The sequence below is a fragment of the Lampetra planeri genome, chromosome 27, assembly GCF_965212315.1.
Source record: "Lampetra planeri chromosome 27, kcLamPlan1.2.h2, whole genome shotgun sequence".
NCBI lineage: Eukaryota > Metazoa > Chordata > Hyperoartia > Petromyzontiformes > Petromyzontidae > Lampetra > Lampetra planeri.
In genome coordinates, this window is record NC_136133.1 from 11,305,510 (window position 1) to 11,321,516 (window position 16,007).

General features: G+C 53.2%; 1 protein-coding gene across 2 annotated transcripts in view; it reads left to right on the plus strand.

Annotated features, from left to right (window-relative positions):
* LOC144728173 (serine protease HTRA3-like) overlaps nt 1–12,918 on the plus strand; it is a 53,723-nt gene extending 40,805 nt beyond the window's left edge. The window contains exons 1-3 of one of the 2 annotated variants that reach the window (XM_078607526.1): nt 2,644–3,148; nt 10,234–10,329; nt 10,728–12,918. In XM_078607526.1, the coding sequence (XP_078463652.1) occupies nt 10,766–12,916 (2,151 nt within the window). In that variant the 5' untranslated portion in view covers nt 2,644–3,148; nt 10,234–10,329; nt 10,728–10,765 and the 3' untranslated portion in view covers nt 12,917–12,918. Of the gene's footprint in view, nt 1–2,643; nt 3,149–10,233; nt 10,330–10,727 lie in introns of those variants that run through there. The other variant, XM_078607527.1, reaches the window with a different exon arrangement.
* Nucleotides 12,919–16,007: the final 3,089 nt, after the last annotated feature.

Consider the following 16,007-nt stretch of genomic DNA (forward strand, 5'->3'; position numbering starts at 1 on the left):
GTTTTTAGCTTCTACTGTTTCAATGGTTTTCAGTGGTACTGCCTCACCATATCGCGTGGCATACTCTATCGGTGTTAAGATACCCGTATCCCGTTGGAGAGACTAAATGAGCCAATTAAATCTACTGCAACTCTTTCAAAATTTGCATCTCCAACGGCAATTTGTCCCAATGGGACCTTCAATGTCACAAAATTGGAAATATCTGCACTTTGCTAAGCTTTTGCTTAATGCTCATAAATCATGTCCCAGCTGCTATACTTGCTTTTGCATGGTCTGAGGTAGAATTAACTGCTTGCATTTTCTCCCATGCTCAATGTTTGGAGATTGAAATTCTCAATGTAGCACTCCCGTCTCACAAATCATGTTTCCTTTGTATAATGTTTTTGACCAGTGGCAGATTTTATCGACAGATCTTCCAAACGTTGGGGCCTATTGTTGTGCCTCTTTCATTTCTGCTACCCCTATTTCTTGCAGTGAGTGAATTTATTTTTATTGGCTTCATTGCCTTTTTTTACACGAATCTCTGCTACTCGAGTGGTCACCGCATTAGCTACCTTGCAACTCTGTTATTTATTTTCCTTTGGTGGTATATCAACTATTGTTTGCTCTGGTAATGTATTTCAAGATTCCTCTCTACATTCCTGTCCTCGCCAGAGTTCAGTCAGTTTGCCCGCTGGGTACACATTCTCTAGGGGAGTCTCCCCATTAGAATTGTTGATCACTATATTAAGTTTTTCAATGTCTTCTAGTTTTCTGGCTCCTGTTACGTTGCCTATCACTACATCATAAATCGGACTGCCCATGCACATCGCGTGTACAGTTCTGGTGAAGTATGGACATTCTCGTTTAATTTTGGCAATGGGACACCCCATATATTAAGACACGTGTGCATTCTCCCCCTATCAATTATGAATCACAAATCAGTTCTCTTTTGATGATTACGACAGTGCAGCCAGTATCTCTCATGACTGTAACCCACTATTTACCCTTTGAACCAGTCACAAATCCTGACTCTGTTGGCACGTTGGTTACAACAGCGCATGTTCCAATTCCACTGTTTGATGTATCACCTCTGCTGGCATGACATGTTGACATCCTGCCTTTGCACGAGTTTCTTTTTAATTGTCACACTTTCTCACTCTTTTGATGTGGAGTTTATTTTTTTCGGGTTGTTTCACCAATTTTCTTTCTCCCCCAACAGTCCCTTCCCAGATGTCCAAATGTGCAACAAGCAAAATACACTACTGGTGTCTGTCTTTTACCGATTCCACTATTAGTTGGTACTTCTGGTTTAGCAATGTGCTGTGCTATTGGCTGACTTACCAATTTAAATTGCATCAGTCCTCTGCCTCATCTCCCTATGTTATAGGTACGACCGTGAGCCTCCAAGCATCGCTCTGCACAATCCACCATCTCTTGCACACTCTTAGGGATTTCTCTCCCGCAAATATATCCGTAAATCTCTTTGGACATGCTGCTAGTGCTTGCTCACGCAACAGCAAATCATTCTGTCAATCATCAGCACATTTACTGAGTCTGATCCAGTTGGACAGATAATTTCCCATACACAATGAACTGTGAAAAGTTATCTGCATTAGTCAGGTATAGAGGTTCTCAATTTGTATACAACTCTGTCTGAAGCGTCATCTGCTCTGTTCCACTCATTCTGCAACACAAAGTGCTTTTCCTTTCAGCAAAGCTCTCAAATTGACAGACCATTCCTCCTCGGGCCAGCCAAGTACCATCTTCAAATCTTTGCAAAAACAAATCTAGGTCATCTTTGGCCTCATCAAAAGGTGGTCATTAATTTTGGCATGCTTGTTTTGGACCGGGCCAGTGTTGAAGCACCGGTCCCATCTCCCGCCTGCATGTGTGCCAAGTTCAAACTTGCGTTCCTGCCACGGTGGCGAGATGTTACATACCTCGCCTGGTATACAGGAGGTCGTGGGTTCGAATCCCGACCCTGACGCCTGCTGTATATTTGTAGTTTGCAAGTTCGCCCCGTGGTTGTGTGAACTTTTCCCAGGGTCCTACGGTTTTTCCCTCCACATTCAGAAAAAAACATGCGTTTAGAGTATTTGGCTGCAATAAATCTCCACGTGATAAGCCTCTTATTTGAGCTATTATTTGTCGCCAGATCGCTCCTGAAAAAGAGCTATTTCGCCCAGTGGGCCTTGCCTGGTACAATGAAAAAGTTTCATAGATCTCTTTCCCTCTCCTCTTCCCTCTCTTTCTGCTCTCTTTCCCTGTCTTCATCCTTGCAGACTTCCTCATCCGTCTCTCTCGCTCGACATGCAGCTCGCGCCTGTCTCCAGCATGTGTGTAGCTCTGCACCCTCATCAATCTCAACAGCTCACCCTCCGTCTTGAATGAGTTCCTCAGTGCCTGCCATGCTTCAACTGTGATCTCCATTGGCATACAAGAGTCACCGTGTACAGGCTTCCTGTACAAATCTTGCGGCTTCCTTTTAGTGACGCATTTTTGACATCTCTATGGGAACTTTGTTGCCGGTATCAAGATGATGAAATAAATAATAATCTTTAAATCCAGTGGGAGGATTTGTGGTGATTTAGAGTAAGTTATTTTTGTGTTGTGATAGATTGAACACCGAATGAGATGGCAGTTTGCCAGTACAGGAGACCCTTGAATATCGCGGGGGGTTACGCTCTTTTAATGTGCCGTGAAAGCCAAAACTGCGACTTTCAGTACTTAAACCTTCCATAAATAATATGGCTAGTCACATGGCAACTAAAATTAGCATCACATTTGAATTAAGTATATTATAATGTACGCCAATAAACTAGAAACAAAAATAATGTTAATAAACATGGGGAGAGATATCCGCGGTGCACGCTGTTAAGCTGGTGCAACTGAGGTCGAACAGGTGTGCGCGTGGGAACATGGGGTTGGCGCCGTGGAGACGGGAGATGGGGTGATGATAAGGATTAGCGAGGGCGAGGGGCGCTGGGCAAACAGCAGCTTAAGTGGGAGCACGTGGGGACTCAGAAGGGATATATAAGGGGAGTGTGCGTAAGCGGAGGGTTGAGTGAAGAGTGAAGACATCTCGCCGCTGCCGCGCAAGCCGTCAACGGGACCTGAACCCTCACGCCGTTGCCGGGCGGGTGTTGGCTGAAGCCCCCGAGAACAGGTGAAATAAAGTGTAAGCAGGTGACTTGTTACAACGTGTCGGTGTGAGGAATTTAACAAGACACTACACATGTAAAAACTCGATACAAAAACATTCCTAGATAAATAGTATAAATACTGTGTTTTCCGATTACAATCATCCAAAGCAGGTGTGTGTTGGCGAGTGTGGAGCGGTGGTGCTACGGTTAGCATGCTGCGCTACGAACCCAGCGACCCGATTTCGATTCCAGCTCACGCCTTACACCAGTGACGATTACTTGACTCAGTCCTGGGCCTCCGCTAGGTCGACGAGTACCTGGTGCGATATGTAAACATCACCACTAGGAGGACAAAGGCGGCCGCGCGTGGTGCTGGCCACCCACCCTATCATGTGCGTGCCGGCCTTCATAGGTGATCGCTAACAGCACTTGCCCCAACAGTCTGTTGAGTCTATACGGGGGGTCGTTGTGTTTATCCGCGAGATGCTTGCACGACAAAGGTTGAGGTGCCACATCAAAGCAAAATACAGCAAAACACTTCTCTTAACGTCCTGCAAAATACAGGTGTGTGTGTGTCGTCATTTGCACCGGAATGTCGTTTGTTGTGCACCACGAGTGCAAGCTTGTGTCTCTGGCTGTCGACAAAGATCCTGATGACCCTTGCTTGCTCTCCTGTTTAACCCCCACACGATCACGAACAATGCGCTACGGTGGTGGCTATGCCGTCACCACTTCGCTACGGACCGGACAATCGTCGTCACCACTACAGGGCAGGCTGATGAAAACGAATGCCAACACTTTCACTAAACACGTCCTTTCTCTCTGAATATTTACATTTTGCCTTTTAACTTTGAGGGCTATAACCATGTCCGTTTTCAATAGAACAATAATTGTACATCTAAGTGTCTAAGAATCTGTATTATCTTAATAAAGTATAAAGTTACATTTAACACGTAGGCTTTTGCAACCAATATCCATAATAGAGGTTTTTTTGGGTTAGATCGCAGAAATATATAAATGTGGCGATAAAACCCGTCACCACCCAAAACAGCCAACTAGTGAGGGTTGTCACGTAAACAGAACATGCCAATTCGTCACTAGTACAGCACACCAGTGTGTTGCCAAGCCACACCATTTACAATCTGAGTACGACGTTTCGCCAGTAATTACAACTAGCTTCATCAGGCGACATGCATATTTGTGGAGAAGTCTAATTGTTTTGTTCCTTATATAGAGGCATAGATGTGGTGACCACGCAGTGGGTATGCCATGGAAGCGAGCCCTCGGGGGTATAGTTCTGGCGACGGTCATAGGAAGGGCAAGTGAGGACGTGACAGTCTGGGTGAACCCGAGAGGGCACGTGATCGGGACAGGGTATCGGGGGGACCCGAGGGGTGACTTGAGGGACACGTGATGTTCGGTCAAGAACCTTTTGGTGAGATCCAGAAGGGGACGTGGCGGAGCGAGGCCATGTTTGGGAGCATAAAAGGGAAGTCCAGAGAGCGCTCATGGTCTGTCTTCTGGTATAAACCCGCCGTGCTACGCCTCCTCGATCTTCGGTCTTCGCTCGGCATCGTGGGTCATTCAGTGTTACTGACTGACCCAGTTATGTAGTTACCTCGTTGCGGTCTAGTTAACTTGTGTACGGTTATGTAGTAGCCCTGTTTGGACCGTGTAATAAACGTGTTGCCTCCAAGTTGAAGTGTGCCTCCGTGAAGTACACTACATCTGGCGTTAGAAGTTAAAATAGTAGCTAGGTGATAGCCCTAGTGTAGCGCAATGTTAACTAGGTGACAACTACTCACCAAGGCGTCTTCAGATGAGGAGGACGATGATGGGGTGATTCCCCAGACAGCCCTGGGAGCAGCAGCCCCAGAGACAGAGAGCAAGGGGGCTCTGCCGGCGGAGCAACCAGAGGAGCCCGCCCTCGCTACGCCGCCATTGTTGGGGGGAAAGCGCCGATCGATCGGCCGCCGCCTCGCTGACCTGCTGGCTGCCGCAGCAGCACTGATCGCCGAGCTGGGGCTGGGGGAGCCAACCGAAGGGGTCGGCGTGCCGGTGCCGCGGGGAGAAGACTCCGCCGCTTCTGTTTCCCGCGCGTGGGAAACACAAGAAACGTGGCCCGTGCATGCGGCCGCCATTTAGGCCGACGGACGGGATGGAGATCCCACCAAAACAGACCCCCCGAAAAACCTGCAGTCCACGGTGCCGACACTACAGAAGAAGCTTTCTTTTGTTAGGGAATTTGTGGTGGCGGGAGGCGTTTCGCCAATGCTTCACTGCCACCTGCAACCTTGCGGGGTGGATGGACGTGGAGGCGCTGCGGGCGCTTCCGACTCCGCTGGGCGATGACACCTTGGGGGCGTTTTATGGCATTTCGTCAGAGGACCGCCAATCACTTCCACAAGCTCTCGCCCAGATGGCGGGAATTTTTTACCCGCCATCTAATGTGCGACACAAGTTTGCTGCGCGACGGCGGGGGGAGGCCGAGACGACCCTTGCCTTCTGCAGCGTGCTTGTGTCACTGGTGCAGGCTGTATACCTGAAGAAGGACAAGGATGGTTGGACTCCTTGGTCCTGGAGCACATGTTGGGGCTGGCCAAGGAACTGGACATCGTTTTGCCAGCCACAAGATGACGACTTGTCATCTTTAAAGGTCGCGCAGTGTCTTTAGGCGCACTTCAATTTAAAGTGGCGTGCGAGGGTGGCGGCGTGCGCCAGACCCTCCGAGTTGGCGAAATCGCCCGAAGCCATTGATCCATCTCAAGCTTTCGCTTCGCTCGATGGCAACAGGTGGAGGAAGGACGAGGCAGAGTGGAAGGAAGATCAAGACCTGAGGAAGGGAACCGGCCTTCGCCCGGAAAGCACTCCCATCAACTGCTTCAAGTGCGGCCTGCCGGGACACATCTCGTCGGGATGCCGGGCCGATCGAGGGAGACTCCATGGTGCCGTCATCCTCCCCCCGGCCATCCTCTACTCCGCTGGGTCCCCAGGCAAGTCGCGGCACACCACACACCCGGCCCTTGCATTCACCTCACCCATTGTATTCGGGCGCCAGGTCGTGTTCGCGTGTTGGACTGCCTTGTCGAGTCATTGAGCGGGAGAATCGGGGTTTAGCAGGCGACGGGTGGCCATGGCAGCCTGGTCAGTGGTCGGCATTGGACCACCGTATTATCGCTGCGTCGGCGGGATTATCAGCCGTCATTGGAACCATACAGGGGGTAGAGGTAAGGATGCTCATTGACACCGGTGCATCCGCTACCATAATATCGGATTTTTTTTTTATTGTTTGCCACAAAAAGCGTGCATACTTTGCACCATTGAGATTCCTTGTTTTGCCGCAAACGGCGGATCCCTGGGGATTATAAGACAAATATCGGCTACTGTGTGCCCGGGTTCACAACAATCGCAAAACCGCTCCATATTCTAATGGCTAAAGGCCAAAAATTTTGATGGAGGAAGGATGAGGAGGAAGCATTTGTCGTGTTTTGGGATGGGTTGGTGAAGGCACCTCCCCTCCGATACCCTGATTTTTCCTTGCCTTTCATCCTGGACAAAGACGCCAGTGATACCGGGATTGGCGCCATGTTGTCTCAAGTTGTGGATGGGGTGGAGAATGTTGTGGCATATGGGAGTCATATATTGTCCCCAGCAGAGCAGCGCTATTGCGTGATGCGTCGTAAATTGTTGGCCATCGTGTATTTTATGCAAAAATACTATCCGTACCTCTCTGGCAGAGACTTTGTGGTACGCATGGATCGCACAGCGCTCCAGTATGTGGTGCAGGTTGTACAACTGTCCGGGCAGCTTTCCCGATGGTTAGAAGTCCTCCAGGACTACTCGTTTAAAGTCCTATACAGAAAAGGTGTCTGCCGCGGAAATGCAGATGCACTGTCACGACTGCCACCAGGGAACCAATGTGCTTGTCTTATGGGTAGGAGGCGGTGTAGACCCACGGAATGATTGTAGCAGTGTATATTGTGGTGGTACCTGCTTTCACTGCAGCAATGCATACCGAGTTGGTAGCTGCTATGATTACAGCAGTGCATACCGACTGTGGTGGTACCTGCTATGATTACAGCAGTGCATACTGACTGTGGTGGTACCTGCTATCACTACAGTAGTACATGCTTACTCTATAGCAGTATTTATCGACTTTATAGCACAAAGTACTCACCTGACAGAGTGGCGTGTTGAGGTCTAGTCTCGTGCAGAGCCTCCGGCCTCGCCTAGATTGTCCAGCCGGCCGAGGTGGCACCTTGGCAGTCTGGGGCTGGGCTGCTACCCCTGCCCCCCCACCTCCCCCCAGGCACAATGTCCCCGGCCGCTCTGCAGTAATATCTATGGCCTATAGTGGTGCATCTGTAGGGGTCTTACGGAGGAAATATGTGTAGAGCTGATATGTATGGGATCCTACGGGAAACTAGCACAGTGGGCGGGGCTACGTCAGTGCACGGGCAGGTGCCCTCTACGACGTCCGCGCTTCGGACGTTACGATCCCCCGGGGCCCCACCCCTCAGGGAGGGGGATGTATAAAAGGGGAATGTATCGGGGGGCTCGGGAGTGTTGGGTTAGCTAAGAAGAGAAGACGGAAGACGTCCTAGATAGAGCCCTGGTCTCCCCCTGGTACGCCGTCCTTGTCAGGACCGCGCAGGCTCGAGCCAGTGGCGTGGTGCCAGAGCCAGAGCCAGTGCTGGTCTGGACTCTGAGTACCGGGCCCGACTGACCAGTGTCGGGCCAAGATAGCCTCCCCTAGTCCACGAGAGGAGGACTCTGAGGCAGGCTAGGGTTAGCTAGGAGGTGTGTCCTCAGATAGACGGGTGAGGGGGCCAATACCCCCTCAAGTGTGTATGTCACAACGTTTGGTGTAATAAACCTCAGTGTGCCTCAACCCCGGGTGTCGACCTGTATTCGACTGTACTACATCTGGCGACGGTACTACACATCTACTGACATGAGACGGTGAAGAAATTTACCTTAGCGTTTAGTGTCATTTTTATAGGATTTTTAACGCGACCCTCACTCCCACCGAAGGCGTGTGACTTCACATGGGCCATCCTCCCCACCAAAGGCGCGTGAGTTGGTATGGTCGTGCACGCGTCATAAATAAATAAATGCGAAGCGCACAAAAATTGCAGTAAATCGCTAATTAAACTAATTTTAAGTTGCAGGATGTAAAAAAGGAATAGCGCTTGCTGACCGCGGGGCTTACGGCGTGGTGCCTGGCTATTTTTTTTTTACGAAAACCCCACCGTTGGAGAGCCAAGCGCGCGACCACACACAAACCCACACACAATGACTTTTATATATAGAAGATGGATAGCGTTTTTATTGCTCTTTCAGCGGTTGTTTCTAAAGCGGGGGGGGTGATGTAGTGACGTAAATGGAGTCACTCTGGCGTTTAGTGCCAGCTACTGTCACAAGAGTGGAATTGTACGTCTTGAGCCTCTTTCTGGCACTGGAGTGGGTATGCATGGAAGCGAGCCCTCAAGGGGATAGTTCTGGCGACGGTCAGAGGGAGGGCAAGTGAGGACGTGACAGTCTGGGTGAACCCGAGAGGGCAAGTGATCGGGACAGGGTAGCGGGGGGGGGGGGTGCCCGAGGGGTGGCTTGAGGGACACGTGATGTTCGGTCAAGAACCTTCTGGTGAGATACAGAAGGGGGCGTGGCCGAAAACGGAGCGAGCTCACGCTCGGGAACATAAAAGGGAAGTCCCGAGAGCACTCATGGTCTGTCTTCTGGTATAAACCCGCCGTGCTACGCCTCCTCGATCTTCGGTCTTCGCTCGACATCGTGGATCATTCTGAGTGTTACTGACTGACCCCGTCGGGGTCTAGTTTACTTGTGTACGGTTATGTAGTAGCCCTGTTGGGGCCGTGTAATAAACGTGTGCCTCCAAGTTCAAGTGTGTGCCTCCGTGAAGTACACTACATTCTGTTTACGTGACAACCCTTACTAGTTGGCTGTGTCGGATGGTGGCGGGTTTTAGTGACACATTCATATATTTACGCGATCTAACCAAAAAAACCTCTATCATGGATATAAAGTTATAACTAAACACAATCACGCTTTCTGTCCAGTTCAAATGTGAAGTCTCAGCCACGCTTTTGTCTCCTCCTGGCAATGATGCATTTAACTGTCTGAACTGCTGTTTAAATAGGTGAGGTAATTATCTTAATTTATGTTTATATAGAGCGTCCTAGCTCAAGGCGCTGTGCGTAGTTTAAAAGCGGTAACAAATCGAGAGTGATCTAGATGGCAAGGGGCATGCAAAGGGCTGAGGAGTGAGTGACCGTAACAGAGGGCGCATGGGGGTCACGGAAGGGCAAGGGAGGGATCGGACGTAGTGGTCGGGCGAGGGGACGAAGGAGGGGAATGGGTGATGAAGAAGAGGAGGAGGTGAAACTTTGAGAGAGGAACAGAAGGAGGTTGACGCGGGGCACTGCTCAATGTACAGAGGAAGATTATTCCCACACCTCCCGCCAACCCTCATTAGCATTGACAGACGTCAAAACAATTATCGCGCGTGCAGCATTTTGGTACCAAACATTCAAAACCTATTTGCAGAACGATACAGCAATTAACATCAGAACTCGACACAAGCACGAACTTGCAGACCCAACGGTACAGTGAGTGTTAATCACCATATCGTCACAATGATGTCCCAGTCTGATTAAAGAGCTCCGATTCTGATTCCGTGCTGATGATGCTAGTGATGATGACGGTGATGATAATAATGACGGTAGTGATTATAATGTTAATGATGGTCATGATGGTGATGTTCCAGTCTGATTAAGGAACTCTGGCTCCGGTTCCGTGGTTATAATGTTTGTGATGATGATATTGATGTTAATGATGGTGATGATGGTGGTGGTGATGATAATTATGGTATGATAATGGTGGTGATGATTATGATGTTGATGTCCCAGTCTGATTAAGGAGCTATTGCTCCGGTTCCGTGGTGATGATGATGATGGTGGTAGTGATGATGTTAATGGTGGTGAAGATGGTGGTGATGATAATGAGCGTGATGATGATGATGTTGATTATGATGGTGTTGCTTGTAATGATGATAATTATGATGGTGGTGTTGATGATGATGTCCCAGTTTGATTAAGGAGCTCCGGCTCCGGTTCCGGGATTTCCCGGATGTCTCCGGCGGAATCTACGTGCATGAGGTCATCCCGGGCTCACCCGCTGCCAGGTGACCTTACTCCCTGTGCCGGCGGTGGCCGTGATGTTGTTGATGTTGTGGTGATGTTGTGGTGATCTTGTGGTTGATACTATTGTTGTGGTGGTTGCTGTTGATAGTGCCGGGGTAATGGAGATATGGTGTTGGTAGTTGTTGTTGGGGCACTACGGTGGCGAGATGTTAACTACCTCGTCTGATGGTGTTAGTGCCAGGGTGAGTAACAGTGATGTGGATGTTGTGGTGAATGTTAGTGCCGGGTTGACTAACAGTGATGTTGTTGTGTATGTTGTGGTGATGGTGTTAGTGCCGGGGTGAGTAACAGTGATGTTGTTATTGTGGATGTTGTGGTGGTGGTGGTGGTGTTAGTGCCGGGGTGAGTAACGGTGATGTGGATGTTGTGCTGTTTGTAGCGCTGGGGTGAGAAACGGCGACGTGGTGGTGGCTGTGAATGGCCGAGTGGCCACGCGCACCACGTCACTGCAGGAGGCGGTGCAGAGGGAGGAGAAGCTGCTTCTCCTCATACGGCGCGGCCAGGAGGAGATGCTCCTCACAGTCACGCCCGACATCGTCACGTAGAGCTCACCCTCACACCCCACCCTCACCTCCACTCACCCCCACACCCTCACGCCCAACATCGTCACGCCTGGCTCTTCCTCATCATCACCCCCCATCGTCACACAGAGCTCTTCCTCATCCTCACCCCCCATCGTCACGTAGAGCTCCTCGCCCTCACGCCCAACATTGTCACGCAGAGCTCCTCCTCACCCCCACATCGTCACACAGAGCTCCTCCTCACCCCCACATCGTCACACAGAGCTCCTCCTCACCCTCACATCGTCACACAGAGCTCCTCCTCACCCCCACATCGTCACACAGAGCTCCTCCTCACCCCACATCGACACACAGAGCTCCTCCTCACACCCACATCGACACACAGAGCTTCCCCTCACCCCCACATCGTCACACAGAGCTCCTCCTCACCCTCACATCGTCACACAGAGCTCCTCCTCACCCCCACATCGTCACACAGAGCTCCTCCTCACCCCACATCGTCACACAGAGCTCCTCCTCACCCCCACATCTTCACACAGAGCTCCTCCTCACCCTCACATCGTCACACAGAGCTCCTCCTCACCCCCACATCGTCACACAGAGCTCATCCTCACCCCCACATCGTCACACAGAGCTCCTCCTCACCCCCACATCGTCACACAGAGCTTCCCCTCACCCCCACATCGTCACAGAGAGCACCTCCTCACCCCACATCGTCACACAGAGCTCCTCCTCACCCCCCACATCGTCACACAGAGCACCTCCTCACCCCACATCGTCACACAGAGCTCCTCCTCACCCCCACATCGACACACAGAGCACCTCCTCACCCCACATCGACACACAGAGCTTCCCCTCACCCCCACATCGTCACACAGAGCTCCTCCTCACCCTACATCGTCACACAGAGCTCCTCCTCACCCCCCACATCGTCACACAGAGCTCCTCCTCACCCCCACATCGACACACAGAGCTCCTCCTCACCCCCACATCGACACACAGAGCTCCTCCTCACCCCCCACATCGTCACACAGAGCTCCTCCTCACCCCCACATCGACACACAGAGCTCCTCCTCATCCCCACACCGTCACACAGAGCACCTCCTCACCCCACATCGTCACACAGAACTCCTCCTCACCTCCACATCATCACACAGAGCTCCTCCTCACCCCCACATCGACACACAGAGCTCCTCCTCACCCCCACATCGTCACACAGAGCTCCTCCTCACCCCCACATCGTCACACAGAGCTCCTCCTCACCCCCACATCGACACACAGAGCTCCTCCTCACCCCCACATCGACACACAGAGCTCCTCCTCACCCCCACATCGACACAAAGAGCTCCTCCTCGCCCCCACATCGACACACAGAGCTCCTCCTCACTCCCACATCGTCACACAGAGCTCCTCCTCACCCCCACATCGACACACAGAGCTTTTCCTCACCCTACATCGTCACACAGAGCTGCTCCTCACCCCACATCGTCACACAGAGCTCCTCCTCGCTCCACATCGTCACACAGAGCTCCTCCTCACCTCCACATCATCACACAGAGCTCCTCCTCACCCCCACATCGACACACAGAGCTCCTCCTCACCCCCACATCGTCACACAGAGCTCCTCCTCACCCCCACATCGTCACACAGAGCTCCTCCTCACCCCCACATCGACACACAGAGCTCCTCCTCACCCCCACATCGACACACAGAGCTCCTCCTCACCCCCACATCGACACAAAGAGCTCCTCCTCGCCCCCACATCGACACACAGAGCTCCTCCTCACTCCCACATCGTCACACAGAGCTCCTCCTCACCCCCACATCGACACACAGAGCTTTTCCTCACCCTACATCGTCACACAGAGCTGCTCCTCACCCCACATCGTCACACAGAGCTCCTCCTCGCTCCACATCGTCACACAGAGCTCCTCCTCACCCCACATCGTCACACAGAGCTCCTCCTCACTCCACATCGTCACACAGAGCTCCTCACCCCCACATCGTCACACAGAGCTCCTCCTCACCCCCACATCGTCACACATAGCTCCTCCTCATCCCCCACATCGTCACACAGAGCTCCTCCTCACCCCACACCGTCACACAGAGCACCTCCTCACCCCACATCGTCACACAGAGCTCCTCTTCACCTCCACATCATCACACAGAGCTCCTCCTCACCCCCACATCGACACACAGAGCTCCTCCTCACCCCCACATCGACACACAGAGCTCCTCCTCACCCCCACATCGACACACAGGGCTCCTCCTCACCCCCACATCGTCACACAGAGCTCCTCCTCACCCTCACATCGTCATACAGAGCTCCTCCTCACCCCCACACCGTCACACAGAGCACCTCCTCACCCCACATCGTCACACAGAGCACCTCCTCACCCCCACATCGACACACAGAGCACCTCCTCACCCCCACATCGACACACAGAGCTCCTCCTCACCCTCACATCGTCACACAGAGCTCCTCCTCACCCCCACACCGTCACACAGAGCACCTCCTCACCCCCACATCGACACACAGAGCTCCTCCTCACCCTCACATCGACACACAGAGCTCCTCCTCACCCCCACATCGTCACACAGAGCTCCTCCTCACCCCCACATCGTCACACAGAGCTCCTCCTCACCCCCACATCGTCACACAGAGCTCCTCCTCACCCCCACATCATCACACAGAGCTCCTCCTCACCCCCCACATCGTCACACAGAGCTCGTCCTCACCCCACATCGTCACACAGAGCTCCTCCTCACCCCACATTGTCACACAGAGCTCCTCCTCACCCCCCACATCGTCACACAGAGCTCTTCCTCAACCCCACATCGTCACACAGAGCTCCTCCTCACCCCCCACACCGTCACACAGAGCTGCTCCTCACCCCCACACCGTCACACAGAGCACCTCCTCACCCCACATCGTCACACAGAGCTCCTCCTCACCCCCCACATCGTCACACAGAGCTCCTCCTCACCCCCACATCGTCACACAGAGCTCCTCCTCACCCCTCACATCGTCACACAGAGCTCGTCCTCACCCCACATCGTCACACAGAGCTCGTCCTCACCCCACACCGTCACACAGAGCACCTCCTCACCCCACATCGTCACACAGAGCACCTCCTCACCCCCACATCGACACACAGAGCACCTCCTCACCCCCACATCGACACACAGAGCTCTTCCTCACCCTCACATCGTCACACAGAGCTCCTCCTCACCCCCACACCGTCACACAGAGCACCTCCTCACCCCCAGATCGACACACAGAGCTCCTCCTCACCCTCACATCGACACACAGAGCTCCTCCTCACCCCCACATCGTCACACAGAGCTCCTCCTCACCCCCACATCGTCACACAGAGCTCCTCCTCACCCCCACATCGTCACACAGAGCTCCTCACCCCCACATCATCACACAGAGCTCCTCCTCACCCCCCACATCGTCACACAGAGCTCGTCCTCACCCCACATCGTCACACAGAGCTCCTCCTCACCCCACATTGTCACACAGAGCTCCTCCTCACCCCCCACATCGTCACACAGAGCTCTTCCTCAACCCCACATCGTCACACAGAGCTCCTCCTCACCCCCCACATCGTCACACAGAGCTCCTCCTCACCCCCACACCGTCACACAGAGCTGCTCCTCACCCCCACACCGTCACACAGAGCACCTCCTCACCCCACATCGTCACACAGAGCTCCTCCTCACCCCCACATCGACACACAGAGCTCCTCCTCACCCCCACATCGACACACAGGGCTCCTCCTCACCCTCACATCGTCACACAGAGCTGCTCCTCACCCCCACACCGTCACACAGAGCACCTCCTCACCCCACATCGTCACACAGAGCACCTCCTCACCCCCACATCGACACACAGAGCACCTCCTCACCCCCACATCGACACACAGAGCTCCTCCTCACCCTCACATCGTCACACAGAGCTCCTCCTCACCCCACATCGTCACACAGAGCTCCTCCTCACCCCCACATCGTCACACAGAGCTCCTCCTCACCCCCACATCGTCACACAGAGCTCCTCCTCACCCCCACATCGTCACACAGAGCTCCTCCTCACCCCCCACATCGTCACACAGAGCTCCTCCTCACCCCCACATCGTCACACAGAGCTCCTCACCCCTCACATCGTCACACAGAGCTCGTCCTCACCCCACATCGTCACACAGAGCTCGTCCTCGCCCCACATCGTCACACAGAGCTCCTCCTCACCCCCCACATCGTCACACAGAGCTCCTCCTCACCCCCACATCGTCACACAGAGCTCCTCCTCACCCCCACATCGTCACACAGAGCTCCTCCTCACCCCACATCGTCACACAGAGCTCATCCTCACCCCCACATCGTCACACAGAGCTCCTCCTCACCTCCACATCGTCACACAGAGCTCCTCCTCACCCCACATCGTCACACAGAGCTCCTCCTCACCCCACATCGTCACACAGAGCTCCTCCTGACCCAACATCGTCACACAGAACACCTCCTCACCCCCACATCGTCACACAGAGCTCCTCCTCACCCCTCACATCGTCACACAGAGCTCGTCCTCACCCCACATCGTCACACAGAGCTCGTCCTCACCCCACATCGTCACACAGAGCTCCTCCTCACCCCCCACATCGTCACACAGAGCTCCTCCTCACCCCCACATCGTCACACAGAGCTCCTCCTCACCCCCACATCGTCACACAGAGCTCCTCCTCACCCCACATCGTCACACAGAGCTCCTCCTCACCCCCACATCGTCACACAGTGCTCCTCCTCACCCCCACATCGACACACAGAGCTCCTCCTCACCCCCACATCGACACACAGAGCTCCTCCTCACCCCCACATCGTCACACAGAGCTCCTCCTCACCCCACATCGTCACACAGAGCTCCTCCTCACCCCCACATCGTCACACAGAGCTCCTCCTCACCCCCACATCGTCACACAGAGCTCCTCCTCACCCCCACATCGTCACACAGAGCTCCTCCTCACCCCCACATCGTCACACAGAGCTCCTCCTCACCCCCACACCGTCACACAGAGCACCTCCTCACCCCACATCGTCACACAGAGCACCTCCTCACCCCCACATCGACACACAGAGCTCCTGCC